The following is a 23,818-nucleotide window of genomic DNA, read 5'->3' on the forward strand; positions in this document are numbered from 1 at the left end:
ATTTGGATGTCTACTTTTTACTTTTACTTGAGTCATATTATTCTGAAGTAACAGTACTTTTACTTGAGTACAATTTTTGGCTACTCTACCCACCTCTGCTATTGATTCATTCAGTAAAAATGGCAGACCATTCCATTTCTGGCTAAGCTAAAGTATTGGAACAACTATAGACAGACCTGACCCCTGATGAAATCCTGTGTTGTGTTGGAAGTGTGTTTTGGGTCAATTAGATTTGACGTATTTCTGAGTAATTTAGCAGACAGAATGTTTCTGTAAGCTTCTGAGTTAATTCTGCTGCCACCATTATGAGTTACATAATTAATACAGATGAGTGATCCTGTTCCAGAAGCAACTCTGCAGGCTCAAGCCATGACACTACCTAAATCATGCTTGATGAACTTGCAAGTCTTGGATCATGAGCAGATCCTTTCTTCCATTACACTTTGGCCTCTCTGCCACTTTGTTAGCGGTTAATTTTGATTCCAGAACTTTCGTGGCTTATCACTGCATTTCTTCGCAAATTGCATTTGATTCTTATTGCTGATGAGGGACATGCATCATATGTATGTCTGCTCTCAAAGTCTTCTTCAAATGGTGAATGATACCTGTAAAGACTGTTGTTTTTGTGTTTTTCTTCACAGCTCTTACTGTATTCTGTACCAACTCCTGTTGTTTTCCTTGACCTGAATTCCAACTGTTAGTACACCAGCGGTTTCTTTCTTTTGTTTTTTGCCTTTCCAAATTGTTGTACTGGTTATGACTAATGTTTGCGCAATGCCTCTGATTTCTCTAATTAACAGCTCTCTGGTCTTCATGCACATCTGGTCTTTTTTAAAAACAAATGCAGTGTTGATAAGTAAAACATCACTTGAAAAATGTAGGTTGCCATGTCTCAATTGAATATAGATCGAAAATCTAAAATGACAGCTCGAATTCAGATCTATGGTCTCATATTACCTCTTTTGACCTTAAAGATAAATGTCTTCAGTGTACAGCACAAAAAAAGAATTGCCCTTGAAATCCTGTCTCATTCCCGGGACTGTGACACACCCTCACATACCGCAATTGCTTAAGCTCCCTCCCACAGTACAACTGGAACACACTAAATATATCGAAACCAAACCAGTTAACATATGAATTCTGTCAACATTGGAAAAAGCAGAGAGAAAGGAAAACACTCCCTGCAAATACCTGAGTCTTCCAGGGAGAGTCTTTTCAGCTGGAGCATTCATAGAATTGGAGAAAGTGAGATCCTAACAGCATGTGGGTTTTTATCATTTAAATTCATTTTCATTTTGAAAAAAGATTATTAGCTTAATGTGAGATATAGTTGACGAGTCAACTGAGTGACAATTGGGTTTGTGGTTAAAACTTCCTGAAGATGTTTGAATGACCTAAATATGTTGGATAATTTTGCACTGGTGAAAGGTAAGTGTGATTTGTAATAATCTTACATTACTGAAGAAGAAGTGGAATTTCAACTGAAAATAGGAGTAAAGTAGCCATTACCAATTCTGTAAACAGTATGTGCATCTGAAATAAGCTTTTGTCTATTTGGTCTCAATAAATACTGTAATTACAACAAAAAAGCAATGGTTGGGAACAGATGATTCGTTGTGGCAACCACTAACGGGAAAAGACAAAAGAAGGAGAAGAAGACAACAAAAATGCAATGGTATATTTTTTATGCACAGAGAATGGTATGCTTACATAAACCATGTCTTATCTCTTTTTAGAAGCAGTCATGGGCCTTCATAAATGCACTGGTCTTCACTTATTAGTCTGTATCAGCACAATTTTGACCCTTTGTCATCAAAGCTCAGCATGCCACCTGGGAACAGAGACAGAATGCAAGAAAGCACCCTTTGTGCCTGGTTCCAACCTTGCAGGTGAAGGATTTGATGTAGTCAGCCTGAGACGCAAAGGTGCCTATTTGATAAATGTCAGATCTTACAAATTTGACAACAACACATGTACTGTGTGCCCGAACCAATTACAACAAGGACAGATGCAGAAACTTCCCTTGGCCGTTGTGGACTGGCGTTCTTTCAACCGCTGTAGAAAACAGCTGTCAAGTTCTCTTCATTATTCCATAGATTCGCTTATTAAAAGCTCCACATCACTAATCGACAATAACTGGGCAGTGGACCTTACCCTGGATGATTGGGGTAAAGCTGTTTTAGGAGGGAGTCACTCAGACATAGCCAAGTTTGCCCGAGAGCAGCACATGATGGACAAGGTGACCTTTGCTCTCCATGAGATCAGCTGCATTTATTACAGGTAAACACATATGACATGTTTTTCTGTGGCATCTGCCACATGACTCCTTACCTAAGCAGAAACATTTGGGTCTTTTTTCACTTCAACATAGTCAGCTAAAATGAAAATAAAAAGTACAGAGCTGTTCTGTTAAATCCAAAGAGTTTTTTGTCTGAAAAGGTAGGTCTACGTGACCTACCTTTTCAGACAAAAAACTCTTTGGATTTAACAGAACAGCTCTGTACTTTTTATTTTCATTTTAGCTGACTATGTTGAAGTATAATAAGTATAGTAAATATCTGTTGCTGTGTGATGAAATGGGGGACTGCCAGGGCATTGTCATTTCCAGAACTAGTCCAGTTTTCCCCATACGTTCAATTTTGTAGCGGAGTACTAAAAGCAAAGTTGTTAATGGAGTAACCTCCTGATAGTGTATAAATGTCAGGCATGGTATCTGACTATTCTGATCAATCTGAAGTAATCTTCCTTTTTAAAATAGTGTAGATTATGTAAAAAGCACTGGGAAGAAGGTGGGAGAATTCATCCAGAAAAAAAAGCCAGTCCATTGTCTGTATTCATACCAATGGGCAATTAAACAGCCAATCTGTCTACCAGCAAGGCTGTAGGCTGTGGGAAGAACCCCATGAGAAAACCAATGGGAACATGGAGAGAAAAGCAGTAACAAAAACCCAAGATTGAAGCTAGGAGCCTGGAGCTGTAAAGCAGCAATGGTACCCACTGTGTTAGCATGCCACCTGCTGTTTTCTAAAGAGAATGTCTCTTAAACCTGACTTTGAAAAAACACAGATGTGTACATAGAACCAACACCTAGATAAAGCATGAATGCTTATAAGAGTAGGTTGGACCCCTTTTCAAGCTTACTAATACCCTGGGCTTGCTCCCAGGTGTCACCCCATTTCACTATATATAGATATAGGGATTATTGTGTCTGGGGTAGCAAGTCCATTCAGATGGGCAGTGGGCACAAAAGGTTCATCAAGAACATCAATAATAGGAAAAACTATGGTCTGCTTGGACAAAATGTGGCTATCAACAATACCAGCTGCACAGTCTGTCTGGTGCACTGCAGTGCCTTTCATAACAGTGGCAGCAGTAGAACGAATATTCTTTGTGAAGTGAGATATTATGACAGAGAGCCCTTGTTTCAGTCCTGTCCTCGAACCACACTGGACAGCAAGTTGTCTGTCTGTTTGCCAACAGACTGTCTCCTTCTCTGGCATAGGACATCCAAATGATCTGAACCACTTCTTGAATTCCCTGATCTCTATACACAGGTTAGCTGAAAGACAGCATTTCCTGACTGCAATGCCCTGGGTATGTAGCTACCTCTCCAACACAGAGGTGTGCATCTGCTCATTTCCAAAGCTTCTGATGCTGTGGGTGTAGCAATAGACAAATGTGTCCAGTCATACAAAGAATTTAAACAAAATTATATTGGTAAGCTGAATAAGACTAGCTTAAAATGGCCCATGTAAATAGCAACAAGACTATTTGTAATAAATGTAATTTTTGGGCTTTAAGCACATCCCCAAATTATACATATTATATACAATTACTACATATTATATTGCAAGTGTATCATTCTTTTTCATCTGCTCTTTTACATTTGGCTTATGTGCAGTGCAGGTTTACCCACAATACTTAATATGCTTGTAGCTCTATTCTTGTCTGCCAGCAACATTCATTTCAGTCATTTGGCTTCAGCAGCTTTGCAGCAATAATCCATGCTCTTGGTCAGATTGAAACTGCCTCTTCTGCTCAATGGAATGAGAATGCAAAGTAGGACAAATGATTTATAGTCAACAAATGTGAGATCCAGGGGTTAAAATATGCTTTTAGTACTCAACTAGGAATAATTTAAGCTCAACTTAAAAAGGGAAGGTTTGGTTATTTTCTTCATAACTGAAGTTGCCACATTGTCCATACAGAACATTGAGACATACATTATATTAAGGTAGCAAAGTCAAAACAAAAACAATGTCTTTTATTTCACTTCTTTTTTCAGCTACAGAGTAATGGATCGTCCAGAGCTCAGTGCAGAATTTAAAAAACGTTTACATCAACTACCTAGAAACTACAGTGAGAAAACTAAGTCCCAGTATCAGAGAATTATTGATACGTATGGGACCCACTACATTCATCATGTCTATTTAGGAGGACGCATGAGACAAGTCACAGCCTTCCGAACCTGCCTTGCAACCCAAAAGGGGTTTTTGGAGTTTGATATACGAAACTGTCTGAACATTGAATTAAAAATTGCTCTAGGGTTTCTGCCTGCAAACATATCATATTCTAATAAATGCTCAAACATTCTCAAGGATAACATAAACATGGGCTTCTATCAGGACTTTTTGACAAAGAAGTTGGAGGTCCTGGGTGGTGAAAGTCTAGATGACACGTATGCAAACTGGTTCAATAGCTTGCGTGAAAACCCAGATATAATTTCATATGCCATTTTACCCCTCCATCATCTGGTTGCTGACTCAGAGTTGAGTTCCAGCCTCAGTAAGGCCGTGTCCGAGTACATTGAAGAGAACATGATTCCTTTGGAGCAGAATCAGTACCACAAATGCAACCCAACACCAAACTTGGACCACAACTGCTGCCCTCTGCGAACAGGTCGTGGCACTTTGAGAGTGACTGTGCAACGGGCCAGTGGTCTCAATGCTGACTTTTTCAGTCAAACCGATGCCTATGTCAAAGTGTGGTACAATAACATGTATAAGGAAACAAACATAGTAATGAATAATAACAATCCAGTATGGGACATTACTTTCAATTTTGGTTCAATAGAATTCGGTCATGTGTTATTGATTGAAGTGTGGGATAGTGATGTAAGGTTTGATGACCTGTTGGGAAGGTGTTCCATCTACCCTGAACGTGGAACTCAATCAAATAGCTGTAGCTTAAGCAGCGGAGTCTTTTTTTTCATGTACAGCACCCAGTGTGATGCTCACCTGGGTGGCCACTGGTGTCGACATTACTCCCCAAAAGCCTGAGAGCCTCAACCAGGCAACTAGAACCATGAAAAAAAACATTTTTCTTTAGCTTTTTCATGTATCTATGCTTCAAATAACCAATAAGAATAGACATGTACAATGCATCAGTTTTAGATTGTTTATTAGTGTCAGCACTTTGTAAATGGAACCATGACTACAGGAAAACCTACCTGTTGATTTTGCAGCAATATTTCTGGATTAAAATAAACTTTGTACTGCTTATATATAGTGAGGTCTGTAAATATTTGGACATACAGTTCTTGTCAACTGTGTAATGTAGTATATAAGAATCAAAAATAAGTACTGAATATGAGCTCAAATATTATTTACACCAAATATGGTGAATGGTGTAGGAATTACAGCACTTTTTATGTGGCCCCCCATTTTAAAAGATCAGAAATTATTGAACAGTTGGCTGCTCCCCTGCTCCATGGTCTGAGTGTGGGGTTTTGTGTGATTCCCTCATTAATTCACTTACAAGTAAGTAGATAAAAGGTCTAGAGTTAATTTTAATTGTGTATTTACATTTATGAAAGTTGTTGGATTATTGTCAACATGAAACCCACGCTCATAATTACCCTGTTTATTATTTAATTATTTCCAATAACACCAAAAAATTCCCTGAACTAGTGAACTAGTATGGGAATGTGATTTTGCTAGAGACTACAAAGGGCATCTGCCAAATGGAGTAAACTGTTACAATGGGACTGTTTATGAGCCAAGATAAAAGAATGATATAAAGTCAATAAAGAATTAACATTACTTTCTCTTATGTGTTAATTTGCAAACATTCAAGAGCATGAGTAGGATAAGGATGGTCTACCAAAATAAAAATTTTGATGAATACTAAATCTCTTGTGTAAACACTTATATGAATGATTTATGAATGAAACCATAGATATCCAGCTTTATAAATACAGGTCAGCCTGACTAAGGCTGAGAAGTAGGTCAAATCTATAGCCAGCCCTGTGCATATCAATGTTGTTGCTCTTTCGGCTGCTCCCTGTCCGAGGTCCCTACAACAGATCTTCTGGTCAGTATATTTTATTTTGGCACAGGTTTTATGCCGGATGTCCTTCCTGATATAACCCTCCTATTTTATAAGGGCTTGGGACCCACTGTCTGGGTTAGCTGTCTGCCTGGGAATCGAACCCAGGCTGTGTGTTGCTATTGGGTTTTTAAATACTTAATAAAAATTTTTTTTCTCCTCTGTACTGTTTGTTGTTGTGTGTTTGGGATTGTATGGATTCTGCTGGCTGTGAAACAAATTGCCCCTCGGGGATAATAAAGTTGACCTAACCTAAACTAACAATGAGAGCATGGGATCCTGCCGTTGGACTACCAGTGGACCGTACATCTTAATATGTAAACTGCTAAAGTGTCAAACTTGTACAATCATAGAGATATCTGCTGCTGGGAAAGATTAAGGAGTTTTGACTTATGACCATCTAAGCTACCATATACTAGTGAGACTAGTCAAACAGGTATGCATGAAATACAAATTTCAAAAATTGAAAACATACAAGAGGGATTATCTGAATCGAGCTGACTCCGGTAGTAAGTTACCGACTCATTCAGTAACAAGATTTGGCTCATTCAGGCTGTTTAATCTGTTGGTTTAGTACATACAAAAACTAGTGACTAGTTAACTTTACCACCTTCGATTGTTAACCAATGTCAGTCAAAAGCGAATTGGGATAAATTGTTGAGATATTTAGCTAGAATTTTCTGCCTTGATTTACCACTTAGTTTACTCACATTGGTTTGCTAGTTATACCATAACATCTTACAAGAGAACAAGTCTTCTTAGTTTACAGGTGTTCTTGAGGCTTGACACTTTTATAAAACTGTAGTTTTCCTAAGGAAAAATATTATAAATAATAAGCTCAACTGAACTCCATTGATTCCCGTCAATGGAAATATACAGGGTTGCACTGATACCAGCCACTAGAGGTATTCTGACATTCTAGGTTCACCATTTCTCTGTTCCCAGTCACAACAGCCACCAATTAGGCAGTCATTGGTTTTAGACCTGGTACTTAAATCAAAAAAGCTAATAAAAATTGTCTTTATTTGACATGTACAACAATATATAATACAGACAACTATAGTACAGTTAAAACTAAAAAAAAAAAAAGACAGGCTAAAGAACTACTGGCACAAATGTCATCTTAACCCTGAAAATGTCAAACATTCAGTGCTTTATTTTCAATATTAGCCAAAACAAGGATATGAAAGAGAAAAGTAGCTTAAGTAAATAATAATCAGGAAAGTACGATGTGGTTAATTTTTCAGTCAAACAAAGTGACACAGCTACTTTTTACCACCTTTATGGGTAGCAAGTGCATGTTTAGTCAGTGTATTTACTGGCTCAGCTATTTAGCTGTGGTGCATGTTTTCTATACTCATCACTTTTGTCAAAAGCCAAGTGATACTTTTAACAGCTCAGCCACATCCTCTGACATGGAGCCCTCTTCACCTGGAAGTGAAACAAAACCCCATTAATTTTTGCTATTTACTAAAGTGGTAAAAGTTTGTGCAAGGTATTTTCTATGTGCTCACCATCATCAGTAGTCATGTCTTGTTCAAGTTTGAGTTTCTCCTGCCCTACACGAAGCATGCAGGCCTCTATGGAATCTTTACTAACCAGTTTTATAACTTGCACGGTCCTGTAAATAGGCAACACTGCAGCATAAATACAACATGATCTAAACATTCCTGGTATGTCTGCATGGCATCGTGAAAAAACATTTCACATGGTCAACTCTAGTAACAATCTACTAACCTGCGCTGCCCCATTCGATGACAGCGGTCCTCTGCTTGTTTGTCATTGAAAGGATTGCAGTCGATATCATGAAGAATTACTACATTAGCAGAAGCGAGGTTGATCCCCTGGCCACCAGCACGAGTTGACAGAAGGAAGACAAATATTTCAGGGTCTGTGTTGTATTTGTCTATGAGGCCAATTCTAGACAAAAAGGAGAAAAGATGCCAAAAATGGCAGTGAAGAGAAAGAAGAATTAACCCACTAGGGGAAAAGGTGATGTATAAAAAAAAAATGTATATATGGTGAGCAACATGCATGCTAACCTTTCTGTCATAGGAGTGGAGCCATCCAGCCGAACATACTGGTGACCAAGGTGTTTCAGCAGAACCTCCACAATGTCCAGCATCATGGTGAACTGGCTAAAGAGCACTGCTCTATCACCCTGAAAAGAAAAATGTTTAACATCAGAGCTAAAATGAAAAAAAAAAAACAAAACTACAAATGAGGAGAACACAAAACGACCGTCATATAGATTTCAAAGCCCTTCATTACCTTCTCCTTGAGCTTGGCTAATAACTTAGTAAGCAGGGAAAACTTTCCAGAGTCCAGAATGAGCTCTTTATCCAGCTGAAACTTGGAAATAGAGCTGTATTCCTTACAAAGATTATTCAGCTCAAAGTCTGACATCACCTCCATGTCTTCCTGGATCAATTCAGGGTCTGCATCAAAATGTGTTGGTTCCTAAAAAACAAAGTGACGCAAAATTAGATGAGCAATTAATTTAGACAGCCATCTGATAATGTCTTAAAAAGAAATGACCTAATAAATAAATAAATAAATAAATAAATAAATAAATAAATAAATAAATAAAGGCAATTATACAATCAGCATAGTTTTAAACTATCCACATAACACTGTTCAATCTAACACAAAGAACAGGCGCTGACCTTCAGCATAGCTCGGCTCATGGCCTCAAGCTTCTCTGTAGTATAGTACTGCCGGTGCAACAGTGGATGGTTGGCCATCTTTCTTAACTGCATCATCACATTACTCAGCTCTCGCTCTAAAATCAGACACAGGTGTATATTTTTATTCATGGATATATTAACTTCAATTTATAATATGTACTTTTTTTTAGATAATGTTTTGTGTAAAATATGCACATTTTTGTAAAGCACATACTCTCTCCAGTCTTAACAGTCTTCTTGAGCCTTCGGAAAAGATCATCATACAGTTGCTGCTGAGCATCACTCATGGGACACATTTTGATCTTCTCCACCTTGGGCAGTAGTTCTTTCAGCACCTATGGAATTACACAGATTACTTCTTAAATGCTCAAATGCTTTAAGAATTGGCAACAGCACCAGGTTATTATCCAAAATTCAGATTTTAGCAGTCATTACCTCACTCTTGACTCGTCTCAAGATGAAGGGCTTCATGATGAGCTTGGCTTGGGCAATCCTTTCTTTATGGAAACTACTTTCCTCTTCTGACGATTTCTAACAGACATGGCATGACAAATATTGTGCATGACAACTATTTAATTATTCCTTAATAAGCCAATATATAACCAGGGAAGACAGCAAAAAATAGTGTATTTAATGCAATAGTCATTCCTAATCATTGTCCATCATCTACTGCAAATGAATCAGTAGTTTTCAGATTCTCATCAGATCCATGTTCTAAATCTGTTAACTAGAAAGTTTATTTCTATGGCATTCACATGGCAAAAAATGTCACCATTAAAATATTTTTTTTTATTTTTTTTTCCCCACACACCACAAGACAGGCTACTGCTTCTTTAAAACTGATTGCTAAAGCTTTAAACTTGCGAACCCACAAATAAAATCCTCCCACCACTGGCACCTGCCCTACCGTGGAGAACATCTTGGAAATCTGTGAAGTGCTGCTAGAGAACATGGAGGGCATAATGAAGTTGAGCAGAGAGATGAGTTCTAGTAGGTTGTTTTGTAAAGGTGTTCCAGTGAGCAACAATCTCTGTTCAGCCTAGAGGAAACAAATAAATATTCCATTTAGAAGTCCCACATAAATTGAAATGCTTGTGAAAAGAAATATTTATACACAAGTTGTCAATTTCTTATGCCATATCAAACTGCACTAACACGGATGGCCATGAGATGGCGGTAGCGTAGCGAGTTCATGTTTTTCAACATGTGACCCTCATCAAACACAGCATACTGCAACTTCAACTTGCGGAAGAGACTGCGGTCATTTTCATTGCCTATAGTCAAGTTATATCTGCAAAAGAAAACAAACATCCAAAGAACTTGAGACCAGAAAATTGCTCAAGAACATTGTGGTCATAAATAATGTCCAAAAAAAAGTGAAGGCGTGATCACAATTGACTCCACTAACTTACGTAGACACAATGACATTAAATTCCACTTGATTGTTGAGAATATCATGGCGGAGGTATTTACGTTCCTCTACAGAGCCTACAAGGAATGCATTAGAATAGACGTAATTGTACCAGTGTGAAATACAAATTTATAAGCAGTCTAAATTCTATTGCTTATTAAAATTTAAGAAAATAAAAGAATATAGAATGATAGTTTACCCACCATAATAAACAATGACCTTCAGGCTGGGACACCACAGTGCTAGCTCTCTTACCCAGTTATCTGTAGGGAGAGAAAGTTTATTTCAAATATGCTGTTATGAAGCTGAGCTTATACATGCAAACACAGACAAAGGATAACAGTCTGCAAATGTTGTTTCAGCTGCGAGATACCTTATTTATTTAAAAAAGTGCCACAATTTCATGAAATTTTTAACGATTTTTGAACGTCTTGTTCCCCTCCTAACCCTTGTGTACAACATATTGCTTGTTTCAGTTGTACGTTTGTCTCTTGTAGGTATGGTGCAAGCTCTAAAGTGTAGACTGAAAGATACATTTATAGCTCATGATTTGCTTTGTTATACCATGTTTGATTTACATGATGTGCTGGGCTTCTTAATAGTTATGAGACGAGCAGCATACAAACTCCAGAAACAGCAATGAACTCTATTAGAACTGCTATTTTAGGCTTTATTTTTTTTCCTTTGTAATGTTAAGCATTAATTGAAAGCTGTTTTGCATGAAAAAAATAAATGCAGTTATAAATCTTAACTCCATTTCCCCAAGATAATGCAGTACATAATACCCAAGTGCTGGTATGAACTTGCTGATTGCAAGAAAGGTAATGAAAGTATGTTGTACCGTGAGCACCATCTGATTATTCTGTAACTCATGCAAGCAAAGCAGTTGGCTTTGTGGCTTTTCCATTGTGATATTTAATTTACTTACATAAATTAAATCTAAATAAAGCTAAGAAAATGATATAATTATGTGAGAGAGAGATAGGTCTTACCCACTGTGGAAGAGGGTACAGTGATTAGGTGAGGTCCTTTAATCCCCTTCTGATAAAGATAAGCCAAAAATGAAATTGCCTGAATTGTCTTTCCTAAGCCCTGAAGGAGAACAAGAAAATTAAATACAGATTATTCAGACCTTTTGCATCTTTGACAATGTTTTATTTAGATTTATTATAACAGATATATAAAAATATCTCAGCACAAATTCTAGTGTTACTCAAACTCTCAAAATGCAGCAGGACATAACCTTCACCTAATTTGATCAAAACTAGAAAAGTGATTACATTTCTATTCCACCATTCATTAAACAGACTTTGATGATGTGCTTATGCTTGCTTAACAATAAACTACTCTAAAGTCAAACAAATGAAATCATACTCACCATCTCATCAGCCAGGATCCCACTGAGATTGTGCTGGTGTAAGAGAATAAGCCACTTCAAGCCTATCAGCTGATATGGTTGTAATTTCAACCTGAGTAAATACAAAAGTAATTAAAAAAAAAAAATCCCATAAATCATATTTTAGAATTCATTTTTTGACCGCTGTCAAAATACAAATCATTTTATGAGCCATTTTCACAAAACGTATGTAGTAAATATAAGCTCACTTCTTGTTGAGGTTGGTTGGCTGCTTCATGGAGCCCATGCAATTTTCTATGACATTGGTTACGTCTTTGGTCATGTTCTTGGCTATGCTTGCGCACTTGTTCATGAGCTGTTTCAGTACTTGTCTTTCCTTCAGCACATCCTTACAGCTATATACCAAATCCATAGACAAGCCATTATCCTTATAGAACTGCTTATTCTGCAGGTAGAAAACAGCAGTGTCACACACGAGCAAAGAATATTGACTTACAAATGCCTAGAGTTCAACATTTCTAAATGAAATTCTAAAACACATTTTCCCTGTTTCAGCTCATCTGATACATGGGAAAGTATCCCATCATCTCTCAGGATACAATAAACAAACAGCTGAGTTTCTGAATATCTTGGGGGGGAAGAAAAAAAAAAAGGTATCTGAAAAATTAGCGATGAGCTTTACTTGGTTTATCATCTTCCCCATATTGTTTTTAGATTGACTGGATTCTTAATCTGTGACCTAGTGAACCAGTATTATGATGTATTTATTGTAGGGCTGGGCGATATGGCCTAAAATAAAAATCCAATTTTATCACAAAAAATCCGATTTACGATTTAAATCGATTTTCCCCCTCCTACTGAAAAATCAATCTGCAGATTGCAAAGAAATTGTTCAAAACAAGTTTTTACTTTATTTTGTTTTGATTTTCCCTTCTGTGATTCTGATTCAATCAGTTTGTAAATGTTTCTAAGACGATAGGTTGTTTTTTGGCGGGTGTGCTTGTGCTGGTCTTTTTCATTTTGCAGGGTGCAACAGCTCTCTCACTCGACAGCATGCCTCTGTTTAAGGTGCTTTAGTAAATTAGTCGTACTGCTACTTTTGACTTTAAAACACACTTTGCAGCGGAGTGTTTGTTCTATGTCTGACGCCGCAAAACCGAACCAATTCCATATGTCAGATGACAGTGTCTTTCTTGGGAACGAGTTCTTCCCTGCTTGCTGCCATGTTGTTTGTGTATTTCCCTGGAAATAAGTGCATCCCGTATCTCTAAGGCAAACGCACAGGGGGAAGGCTGAGCCATGCAACTACGGGAGCCCAGAGGGGAGCGTCAGCGGATGTTAAAGAGAAAACCGATTTTCATTCAAACAAGTCGACGTAAACTACACATTCGAGTAAAATTGATTTATCGCCTAGCCCTAATTTATTGCTAATGATTTTAAAGATCCTCTAAACATCTCTTAAAAGTAATTGAGAGAATGCTGAGTGTTGACCCTACTGCAAACAGCACTGCGAAACTTAAAAATAAAATGGTCATATTTAACAAGTATAAATAGGACACCACTGCACTTCAGATGAGAACAAACACTACAAGAATGGAAAACCCTTTCAAGTCAATAGATCAGACAACCTGATTCTATTACTCATAGAAATGCATCTTCAAAAAATACTTACCACATCTTTCCATGTGTTAAATGGTCTAAGTGAAATTATTTTCTGGGCTTTTTTCAATGAGCAGCCAGATATCAAATTCAATTCATCCACTGAAGCCTCCTGGAAGAACTGCAATATCTGCTCCTGGACCTTGGAAGAAAATTTATGGTCCACAGCTTCTAAGTCAAATTCATCAGAAGCATCATCCTCATCCTCGCTATCAAGTTCCGAGTCACTATCAAGTTCTGAGTCTTTGTTTGGTTCAGGTTCTCTCTTCTCTTCTTTTCTTTCAGACTTATGACTAACTGTTCTGCTTCCTCTTGACGGTGATCTGGTGGAAAGGGACTGTAGTCTTGAAGGAGATTTACTGGATACAGCTGATAGCCACCGTGTCAAACTAGAAGATTCAGGTTTTTGCTTCCCATCTTCACTGCTCTCTTGTCTGCTCTTAGAAGGCTTTGAATTGCTTGATTGTTTGGACTTTGTCTTCTTGATCTTTTCAGGGCTAGACTCTACAGTGGTAGTAAAAAAAAAAAAAGACAATAACTTGTCACATATCAATGCTCACAATTTTAAATGCACGAAAAATTCTGAAAACCAAAATAACTAACATTTAATGGCTGTAACAATATGCAGCGTAGCAATATATTATTTGACACAAAGATCACACTTTGAAACATATGGCTAAGACATTCAACAGGCTGAATAATGAAGTACTATTTATAAAATATTGATTACTTGAGGTTTACAAAAATTACGACATAGCCCACACAAAAAGATAACTATAATAATTCACAACTTCCACAAAATCAAATTAGGAGATAAAGACAATTAGGCAAGTGGCAAGTATGTTGGCCTGTGAAAAACACCAACTACAGTCTGCAAAACTAGTCAACTGCACTTTTATAAGGCTTTAATAAATTATTAAATAAAACGACACATTCAGGCAATGCTTATTTACTGGATTTACTGGAAAGTCCAAAAATATTTGAACCTCACCGGAATCGAATGAAAACATAAGCAATGATCCCAAGGCATTTTCATAATCCCACTCATGCTCTCTCAGAACGTCTCTCAGCACCTGTGTGCATTTAAAAAATATATTAAAAAAAAGTCATCATACACAAGTCAAGCCGACACCAACACTGCCTTCTAAAGCAACAATTTTAACCCACCACTTTATCCATTTGCGGAAATTTCTTTTTTAAATTGTGAACCAGAGCATCTTGCTTTTCTCTGCTCGGCTCATGGTTCTCCTCTTCAGACTCAAAATCTGGCTCCTAAACAAAAAACACATTCGAAACACCCACGGATCTCAATTATTTTATATTCTTTCAAAAATCATTGTCCAAACAAATACACAATGTACCCAAAACCTACGGCGGTTTTTCTCCGCTTCTTTGGTTGCATCTCATCACCATCACTGTGTGTGGTGCTGCCTTTTGTCTTGGACAAATCTGAGAGATATCAATAACACCAGAAATCACTTCAGCCTCACAATATTATTTGTATTTGTTAGTCTACATCAAAACAGTTACAGGAAAAATATATTCATTATAGCAGGCTGATGTAAAATTCTGATCTAATTAATACATTGGGTCTATACCTTTATCTTTGTAGGCCACCAGACAATACGCTACAGCGCCCTCCAGTGTGCTGGTACTGTTCACCACCTGTTAAATCCCAACATATCACAAAGTTTAATAGCAAATATAAATAACAATATATAAATATAAAATCTGTCAAACTCAAGCATTTTGACAAGTCCAGCTTAGATAATACTTATTTTTCATGTGTTGACAGATTTTTAAGGGACAGTCTGATCCATCAAAATTTAGCTAGACTTACAATGCAAATGAAAAAAACAAACAACAAAAAAAAACTATACCACAGGATGACTAGACAACGAGTCTATAAAAAAAACAAAACGGTGTTCTGTTGTAGTAAAATAATCAGTGGCAGAGATGTGGTGCATTAGTAAATCTGGATGGTGGTGGAGATTCTATCATTAACATCATGTGCAGCTCTTTTAGACAAGCAAGTGAACATGATAGCCGTATGTCCAAACTAAAGTCTAAACAATAGCTCTCTCACTCGACAGCATGCCTCTGTTTAAGGTGCTTTAGTAAATTAGTCGTACTGCTACTTTTGACTTTAAAACACACTTTGCAGCGGAGTGTTTGTTCTATGTCTGACGCCGCAAAACCGAACCAATTCCATATGTCAGATGACAGTGTCTTTCTTGGGAACGAGTTCTTCCCTGCTTGCTGCCATGTTGTTTGTGTATTTCCCTGGAAATAAGTGCATCCCGTATCTCTAAGGCAAACGCGCAGGGGGAAGGCTGAGCCATGCAACTACGGGAGCCCAGAGGGGAGCGTCAGCGGATGTTAAAGAGAAAACCGATTTTCATTCAAACAAGTCGACGTAAACTACACATTCGAGTAAAATTGATTTATCGCCTAGCCCTAATTTATTGCTAATGATTTTAAAGATCCTCTAAACATCTCTTAAAAGTAATTGAGAGAATGCTGAGTGTTGACCCTACTGCAAACAGACTAGACAACGAGTCTATAAAAAAAACAAAACGGTGTTCTGTTGTAGTAAAATAATCAGTGGCAGAGATGTGGTGCATTAGTAAATCTGGATGGTGGTGGAGATTCTATCATTAACATCATGTGCAGCTCTTTTAGACAAGCAAGTGAACATGATAGCCGTATGTCCAAACTAAAGTCTAAACAATAGAGCTAAGGGAAGTCTTTCAGCAGGTTAGATGGATATCTTTTTAGTTCTACTATTTTCTCTCTCAACCTTCTACATGTAACACACTTGTGCAGCAGCCCTGATACAAATCTTTTGCCTGCTTACAATCCACATTTCAGTGGAAGAGGAGAACATTTGGTGGTGACTACCTGTAGGAAACATTCATGCTAATATCTACAACGTTCTCCAACTTTTTTTCCCCATCTGAGAGCTACTTTGAGCTACTAAATTAAGGTGGCCAAGAGCAACCCGTGTTATTATTAATAACATTTATTTACATAGCTTAATGCCATCAAACAAACCAGATGAATAAGATATTTGTGTGTGGACTTCTAAAAGAAGGTTATTGAACATTCATTTTTGGCAATAAATTATTTTAAATTCATACAAGCAGCATGTTAATTGTTGAGCTGAGTGAATTGGTTTAACAACGGGTTTGCTGACTAGACTAATCAGTTATTGTCTTCAGATTTCATTTATTCACATGAATTCAGTTATTCATCATCAACTTGTAAGTCCCATGACACATACACTGATGGCCTCAACAAGACTCAAAAAAAAGACTTTGTATTACCTTCAATATCAAAAAAGGTGTGGGGGAAAAAAACAAACAAACAAACAAAAACACTTAATGTATTGGACTTCATGATTAAATAATAGTATAATAGTAATAGTATTTTATGCCATTCAAAGGCAATGGGAAATATTAAACAGTACATTCATTTTAAACACCAGCAGAGAGCATGAGCGGGATTTTGAAAATGCCTTGGGATCTTTGCTTATGTTTTCATCCAATTCTGGTGAGGGTCAAATTCAATTTCAGTAATATATGATGGTGTCACGATGCAATACATTTTTTAAACTGGAAAATAAGCATTGCCTGAATGTGTCTTAGGTTTCAGTTAATAATTTATAAAAGCCTTATAAAAGTGCAGTTATTGAGACTAGTTTTTAAATCTACTTTAATTTGTGTTAATAGATTTGAATTCCTATAACTTTTCCATGTACAGTCTTGATGCTAGATGTGTGTAAAATTGATTGATAAATGGCTGTATGCCAGGAGGAATAGGATTTGTCAGGGGAGTCAGATTTCGGTAAAAACTCCGGAAAGAGATGAGACATCTGTGAATTTGACTGGGATGAAAAGCAGGTTTATTGAGTTAATTTGATACCTTTAGGTGAGCTTTTCAACCTTAATCAACACTTTTGTGCATAAACTGTTTTAGTATTTCAGTTACTCTGGGAAAGACTCACCATCAAATCCTATTCTTATGTAGCCAACAAAACTAAATCACATAATACCAAGTGCAAATAATACTATAACTCAAAGCCCTACAAAAATAGTTTTTGTCAAAAATTTAATTAGCAACAAAAATGCAGTTACCTCCAGCAATTCTCTTCTGTTCCTCTGAGGGAACATTTCCAGAAGCTTGGTCAGTTTATCTTCCATCTCAAGATCTGTCTGCTTTTCACACCCTGTAGCATTCCTCGCTGATGAGTGCATTGTAGGAACCCTAAATCACAAGCTCATTTTAGTTACTTTCAAACAAAACAAAATGCAAAACTCTTTCTAATTTTGGACATATGCTCTCAAAACACCTCTACTGTATTACAAAACACTATTGACATGATTTCTGTAGAGAGAAATCTGTGCCACATGGAAGTGTAATTGCTGAATAATCGAAAATGCAATTCACAACCTGAAATGAAGAATAATCTTTGTTTTATCCAGCTGTATGTACTCATTGCAACTTATAACATCCACTGTAAGATATAACGGTAACAGGTCTGACACAATGGAAGGGAAAAAAACAAAAAAAAAAAAACAAACAAACAATGAAAAACCATCACTGTTTTGGCTTCCATTACGTATTGTTTGAAGATGCAGTAACTAAGGATCACCATCCTCCTAAAAATGACTGGTAAACTCAGTCAGTTGTAACTAAACGCTGTATCAATGACACACATACAAGACAAATGACTTCCACCTGTGATCAACTGTGGTCATGTTGATTAGTTCAGCATAAAAGGAGATATTCCTGGAGCATTTCTGTCCATGGTAGTGCAACTAAAGCAAACAAATTTTGGGTGGCAAGGCACTGTTTAAAGATCTCTGGGATAAAGTTATAAAGGATAAAGAAAACAAGCACGGGACAAGAGATGGATAAATAAAAATCAAAGCCATTATCAAAAGTGAAGCGAAGTCTATTGTTAAGAAGTGGAAGATGTTTGCTACAACTGAGACCCTCACTAGATCAGGACTTCCCACCAAAATAGATGGAAATGGCAACAGAATTTATAACAGAGTGGTCATGTGACGTGACAATATCTCATTCACCACAAATATGGCTCGTATGGGAGGAGAAGGAGAAGAAGAAGAAGAAGAAGAAGAAGAAGAAGAAGAAGAAGAAGCTCCCCTTAAGAAAGGCCAAGTGCAGTTACAACTAGGCTTTGCCAAAATGCACCTTGAAGATTCTGAGGGCAAGTGTTATGGTCAGATGAGACAAACATTAAACTATATGGCTTCAACACTAAATGGTGTGTCCGGCAGAAAACAAATACTGCTCACAATCCAAATAACACCAAATGGATGGGGGGAAAAAAATCCTGTAAGATTCTTGAGGAAAACCTGCTGCCCTCTGCCAGAATGTCGTCAATGGGAAGAAGATTCAGTGTCCAGACTTAAACCCTACTGAAAATCTGTAGAAGAACCTGAAGACTGCAGTTCATCATCAGTCACCATCAATTTTAACTGAACTTGAGCAGGTCTACAAAAAAAGAGTGGGAAAATATTACAAAGTCTAGATGTGCAACAACCTTAGAGACGTATCCCAAAAGACTAAAGGCTGTAATTAAAGCAAAAGATGGTTCAACAAAATACTGACACAAGGGGTGATCCGTTAATCGAACTCAGAGAAACTGCTTTCTAAATGTATTTTTGTCTGACCTGTTGCTGTTACATTTTTCTGTAGGATGTTACAAGTTGCACAAAAAGCAACTATATGTGATTATTTTGAAAGGAGGTGTTTCTTTTCTATACCCACTCAATGTGCCACATTCATCTGACTGCATGCAGTGGGTCTATGTAAAACTGGCTAAGACATACCTGCAAACTCACAAGAGGTGAAAAAGGTGACAAGGTTCGAAATATACCCCCCCCCCCCCCCAGAAAAATTGAGAACTTAAAATGAAGCACTCTGACAAAAACATAAAGGGAAAAGACAACATTTGCTTCAAGTGAAAAAAGCACTTTTACCAAAATTTCTTGGAAATATATTTTCTCTGTACAATTTGAGTGCCTTGGAACCAGGGGCGGTTCTAGACCTTTTTTAGGGTGGCTCCAGCCCCCTGTCTGTCATCTCAGCCACCCTAAAACTACAAGTATATTTTTTACTTTCATAAGTAAATAAGAAAAATTACGTTAAAATACAGGACATGTCGTGGATGGGAAAGAAAATTATTTATCAGTTTGATCCAAGAGCGATTTTTTTCGCCGCAAAGACGCCAACCAAAAGCAGTGAAATTTCACTATTCTTATTACCAGAGTGGTCATATAATATAAAACTCTTCTTGTTTTAAATTCTCACTGAGGGCTAAAACCCCCTAAAGATGAAATCCTAAAACCGCCCCTGCTTGGAACCTTAATAAATTGATGAACACAAATATATAAGACGCGAGGATGATTGAGACGTGAGGTGTCATCTGCCTACTAGTGCTTCACACTCCAGTCCAGTTGGTGGCGGTGAATGCACCAAAAGTTGGTTTGCCATCCGCCATAAAAAGTCATTAGAAGTAAAGACGCGAGGCATCAGCTTGATAGATGGTATACTACGCTGCGTCCGAAACCGCCGCCTAAGCACTACTTCGCCTAATTATTGGATGGAAGTAAGCGGTTTCGGACGCAGCTGAAAGAAGCCCCCTTTCTTTTGCATACGTTCTAAACATTGTGCAGCTTATTGAGGAGGTAAATAAAAGGCATTGTTGAAGCCATGAAACATAAAATGCCTGATATCCTGTTGTGTGTGTAGGGCTAATTTGTAATCTCGCAGGTGTGTGTGTCTAGCTTAACGATGTGTTTATATAGGAATGAAGAAGCCCTTCTACAGACTTTACACTTTTCAGCCAGTGTTGAAAGAAAGTACAGAAACACTGAACATTTTCAGTGAATTTTGCTGAAGTTGCTCTTTAAGAGCTTTGATACATACTTTTTTTTTTTTTTTTTATCTCTGAACATATTGTCCATATTTTCCAGGTATGGAATTAAATAACTTTAAACTCTGTGTATTGAAATAAATTTGATGCTTAAGTGTTTAAGACATTCAGGAATATAATTAGCATTTTGTTGCACCATTGTGATGCATATCAAATGCCAACATGCACAAAATCTGTCAATAGATTAGAACATATGACCATTTTGCTAGTTGTTACTATAAAAAATAACGTCACGTTTTGTTTGAACTTATTGCATCTTGTTTGCAAACCTATATAAAAAGAGTGTAGCATGCTAGATCAGCTCACCTTGCCTTCTTACAGGCCTCATCATCAGAGGACACATCCTCCAGTGCATGGCGTGGGATTTTCCCTCTTCCTCGTCTGCCATCGGGTTTCACTCTGCGTTCTATGGACACATAAGGAAAAGGATATAAAACCTTCTTCACGTGCGTTATTCTGCAGAGTCGCTATTAGCAACTACGCAGATGCTGTCAGCTATACAGTGAGATGTGTCGCTTCCTGTCTCCATCACAGTACAGTGTAAACTCTTACCTGGGTAATTCTCCTTATCTGACCTACAGTTATTCACCAGTCTGCGGTGCTCTGCTTTGGGTGAACTGACCGACGACGACAGATTTTCAACCGTCTTCTCTTTTTGATATCGGAATCGTTCGAGGTTGAATAAACTCATCGCTGTGTTTTAAACCGCTAATAAAACAGTCACACAATTTTTTTACCGGTTATAAAACTCCACTCTGACGTCCGTATGAAGCCGTAAAACACTTCAGAGTCTTTACTAAAACACAAAGTATGTCGCTAAAGACTTCGCCATGAAGACTTTGCCACACAAAAAAAAACCACGAGGCAAAGTTTGAATACTAAACAAGCCACAATGTCGCCGGCTACAGTGGTGTAGTTGTTTCGCGCCACTAGTAAGAATGCGTCACTTCCTCTTGAACCAATAGAAACGACCACCTCACTGAGAACCTGATTCCAGATCAGATTAACGTGTCTCCCATGAAAGTTGCCAGTTTTTAAGTGGACTTTATGCGTTTAAAAATTCTTATATCAAACAATACAGATAAAAGTATTATATATGTATGTATACATTCATAATGTACTTCTGAACACTAAAGAATTGGGCAGCACCGTGTGCCACGGTTAATTTATTCATTATATTCATTCATGCAATATCAGTAACTACTTCAATAAAGACTCTATATTGCGCGCACGCGCGCGCACACACACACACACACACACACACAAACACAAAACCTAAACAAACACACACACACAATTCTATACTTCCTTGTTTGAAACCATTACTACAGTATTGTGACATAATCAGTTACACTGCAATTCAGGAATATACTGTAACCTGAAACTTAAAATATGAATGTTGGATTGTCAGCTGAATATTTAAAGCATTAAAGCAATCAACAGACATGTTAGCTTGTTAAATCTACAACACTTACTATACAGATTGCTGTGTTGAGGAGGTTAATATACATCACCAATCAAAGTAAGCTGGCTAGCTTGTAGGTGTTCATGTGTTTTTAACCCACTTTTTAGCTTGAAAACATGGAGGTTGAAAATGACAGAATTCCAAACTCTGACATCCCACATCCAGGGGAAAGTCAAATGCAGCATTAGAGTTGCCAATCCAGGAGGAAACAGGAGAGCCCAGAGAAAACTCACTTTTACAAAATCCAAGAGACGATGCCACACAGACATTAACTTTATTGTGCTCAATATTGAACGGGGACCATGACGTTATGAGGAGCAAACCCAAACCCATTTCACCACCATTTTACATATTCATTGTTTTGATGTTCAAAATGATTTAAACATCACTGATATCCTCACTGATGCATGCTTTGGGATATAAGGTATACTATGGCCAAAAATAAGTATACATGACCATCACATCCGTATATGGGCCTTCCTCCAACTTTTGCCACAAAGTTAGAAGCACACAATTCTTTAGGATATCTTTGTATGAGTTAAGATTTTTCTATATTAAGACGAAACCTAAACCTGTATGACAGTGCCCCTTTGCACAAAGTGAGGTCCATTAAGACATGGTTTGACTTGCTTGAACACTGTTGTGATTAACAGCAATGGTGAAGGTGTGCCAGGATTCCTCGCCCAACCTCACTAATGACCCTGTAGTTAAATGAACAAATAACCACAACCATGTTCCAAAATGTAGTGGAAAGCCTTCCCAGAAGTTCTGGTTATTATAACAGAAACGGGGGACTAAATCTGGAATGGGCTGTTTGCCAAACATATATGGCCAGGTTGTTTGGCCATATAGGGTTTGATATATATCAAGAGCCTGAAACTGTGAAGAAGAAAAGCCTTCCAAACTGTGTAGTATTCAGAAAGATGTAAATCAGCTTTATTATAGATAAGGGACTCTTTCACATTGCAAATAATAATAATAATAATAATAATAATAATAATAATAATAATAATAATAATAATACTTGTTATTAATATTATATATATGTAATAATATTTACATCTTAGCAACTGAAAATATCTTAAATCTAGAAAAACTGATCTACTATTACTATACTATATTATTAAAACAAACTTGAAGATATGCTGTTTAAGATTTTGCTACTTTTAAGCATTATTAAAAAAATTAAGTTATTCAACCAATAGAATAAGAAATTAAAAGATTAAAATGATATAATATGCCTAGAAATAGGCCTAATAATCTTAGATGTGGGTTATTGTAATCTTTTAACAATAAATTGTAGAAAATTTGACTATAGTTAAAGATATCAATTGCTAAGATGTAATTTTTTGCAGTGCATTGAAGGTTAGTATTTTGGAAATTAGGCAGTACCCCAGTTTCAGTCACTGAGGTGCATACATATTTGTGGAACAGCTTGCAGATGAAGCCATATAAGTTTTTTGCATTAGGGGTTCATGAGTTATTCCTAAAGTACTAGGTTACAGTACACAGTCATGATTCATCATGTGGGGCCAGGCACAGGTAACCTGGCTGGGGGTGTCAAATCTTCTTCTCAAATTGGCTTTGCATATCTGCTCAGGGTAGAGGATTCTCCATGGACCACTGCAAAGGTAGCAGGTAGCTCATGTATGCCTGAGAGTTGAACTCTTCATTCTTAGTGTCTCGAGGTTGATGAATGCTGTGTTGTGTGATGTTGTGGTGGCTTAAAGGTTGTAAATGGCCCATTTAGCTATACTGCTTTTATGATTCTGAACTCTGAGCTCTTCTTTACAGCACTTCATAGGCAGAAGATCTTTAGTAGATTCAGAGAGACCCTCTCTGGAGAAGAGGAGGAGGAAATGCTCACAGGAGGTAGGACCTAGCTCCATCATCCAAACCCCATTAAAAGAAGAAAAGGTGAAAGCTGCTACTAAACAAATACTAGAGC

General features: G+C 37.3%; 2 protein-coding genes across 3 annotated transcripts; one reads left to right on the forward strand and one right to left on the reverse strand.

The window, feature by feature from the left end:
- Positions 1-1,121: 1,121 nt before the first annotated feature.
- On the forward strand, positions 1,122-6,130 carry prf1.5 (perforin 1.5). Of its 2 annotated transcripts, none has more exons than XM_060882241.1 (3): positions 1,122-1,263; positions 1,737-2,280; positions 4,286-6,130. In XM_060882241.1, the coding sequence occupies exons 2-3, from the start codon at positions 1,745-1,747 to the stop codon at positions 5,277-5,279; spliced, it is 1,530 nt and encodes a 509-aa protein (XP_060738224.1). In that variant the 5' UTR covers positions 1,122-1,263; positions 1,737-1,744; the 3' UTR covers positions 5,280-6,130. The 2 variants fall into 2 exon arrangements, with proteins under 2 accessions (XP_060738224.1, XP_060738223.1); XM_060882240.1 differs by lacking the exon at positions 1,122-1,263 and adding an exon at positions 1,279-1,428.
- Positions 6,131-7,331: 1,201 nt separating this feature from the next.
- On the reverse strand, positions 7,332-21,341 carry smarcad1a (SWI/SNF-related, matrix-associated actin-dependent regulator of chromatin, subfamily a, containing DEAD/H box 1 a). Its single transcript, XM_060882149.1, has 23 exons — positions 20,958-21,341; positions 20,712-20,811; positions 17,578-17,707; positions 15,040-15,106; positions 14,814-14,890; positions 14,609-14,713; positions 14,433-14,514; positions 13,455-13,945; positions 12,031-12,227; positions 11,804-11,894; positions 11,418-11,517; positions 10,629-10,688; positions 10,427-10,502; positions 10,170-10,305; positions 9,922-10,053; positions 9,450-9,545; positions 9,229-9,349; positions 8,994-9,109; positions 8,599-8,787; positions 8,370-8,488; positions 8,065-8,247; positions 7,842-7,948; positions 7,332-7,758 (listed from the first exon to the last, which is right to left on the reverse strand). Exons 1-23 carry the CDS (start codon positions 21,094-21,096, stop codon positions 7,697-7,699), a joined length of 2,976 nt encoding a protein of 991 aa, XP_060738132.1. The 5' UTR covers positions 21,097-21,341; the 3' UTR covers positions 7,332-7,696.
- Positions 21,342-23,818: the final 2,477 nt, after the last annotated feature.

The sequence above is a fragment of the Tachysurus vachellii genome, chromosome 11, assembly GCF_030014155.1.
Source record: "Tachysurus vachellii isolate PV-2020 chromosome 11, HZAU_Pvac_v1, whole genome shotgun sequence".
Classification (NCBI taxonomy): domain Eukaryota; kingdom Metazoa; phylum Chordata; class Actinopteri; order Siluriformes; family Bagridae; genus Tachysurus; species Tachysurus vachellii.

Excerpts from the sequence above, each read along its gene's own strand:
- smarcad1a (XM_060882149.1), bottom strand. The coding sequence starts at position 21,096 with ATGAGTTTATTCAACCTCGAACGATTCCGATATCAAAAAGAGAAGACG. Across the intron at positions 10,689-11,417 it reads TGTACCCTCTTCCACAGTGG|ATAACTGGGTAAGAGAGCTA; the intron begins GTAAGACCTATC and ends CTCTCCCTACAG. Across the intron at positions 9,546-9,921 it reads TTTCCAAGATGTTCTCCACG|AAATCGTCAGAAGAGGAAAG; the intron begins GTAGGGCAGGTG and ends CATGTCTGTTAG.
- prf1.5 (XM_060882240.1), top strand. The coding sequence starts at position 1,401 with ATGTTGGATAATTTTGCACTGGTGAAAG. Across the intron at positions 1,429-1,736 it reads TAATTTTGCACTGGTGAAAG|AAGCAGTCATGGGCCTTCAT; the intron begins GTAAGTGTGATT and ends ATCTCTTTTTAG. Across the intron at positions 2,281-4,285 it reads ATCAGCTGCATTTATTACAG|CTACAGAGTAATGGATCGTC; the intron begins GTAAACACATAT and ends TTCTTTTTTCAG.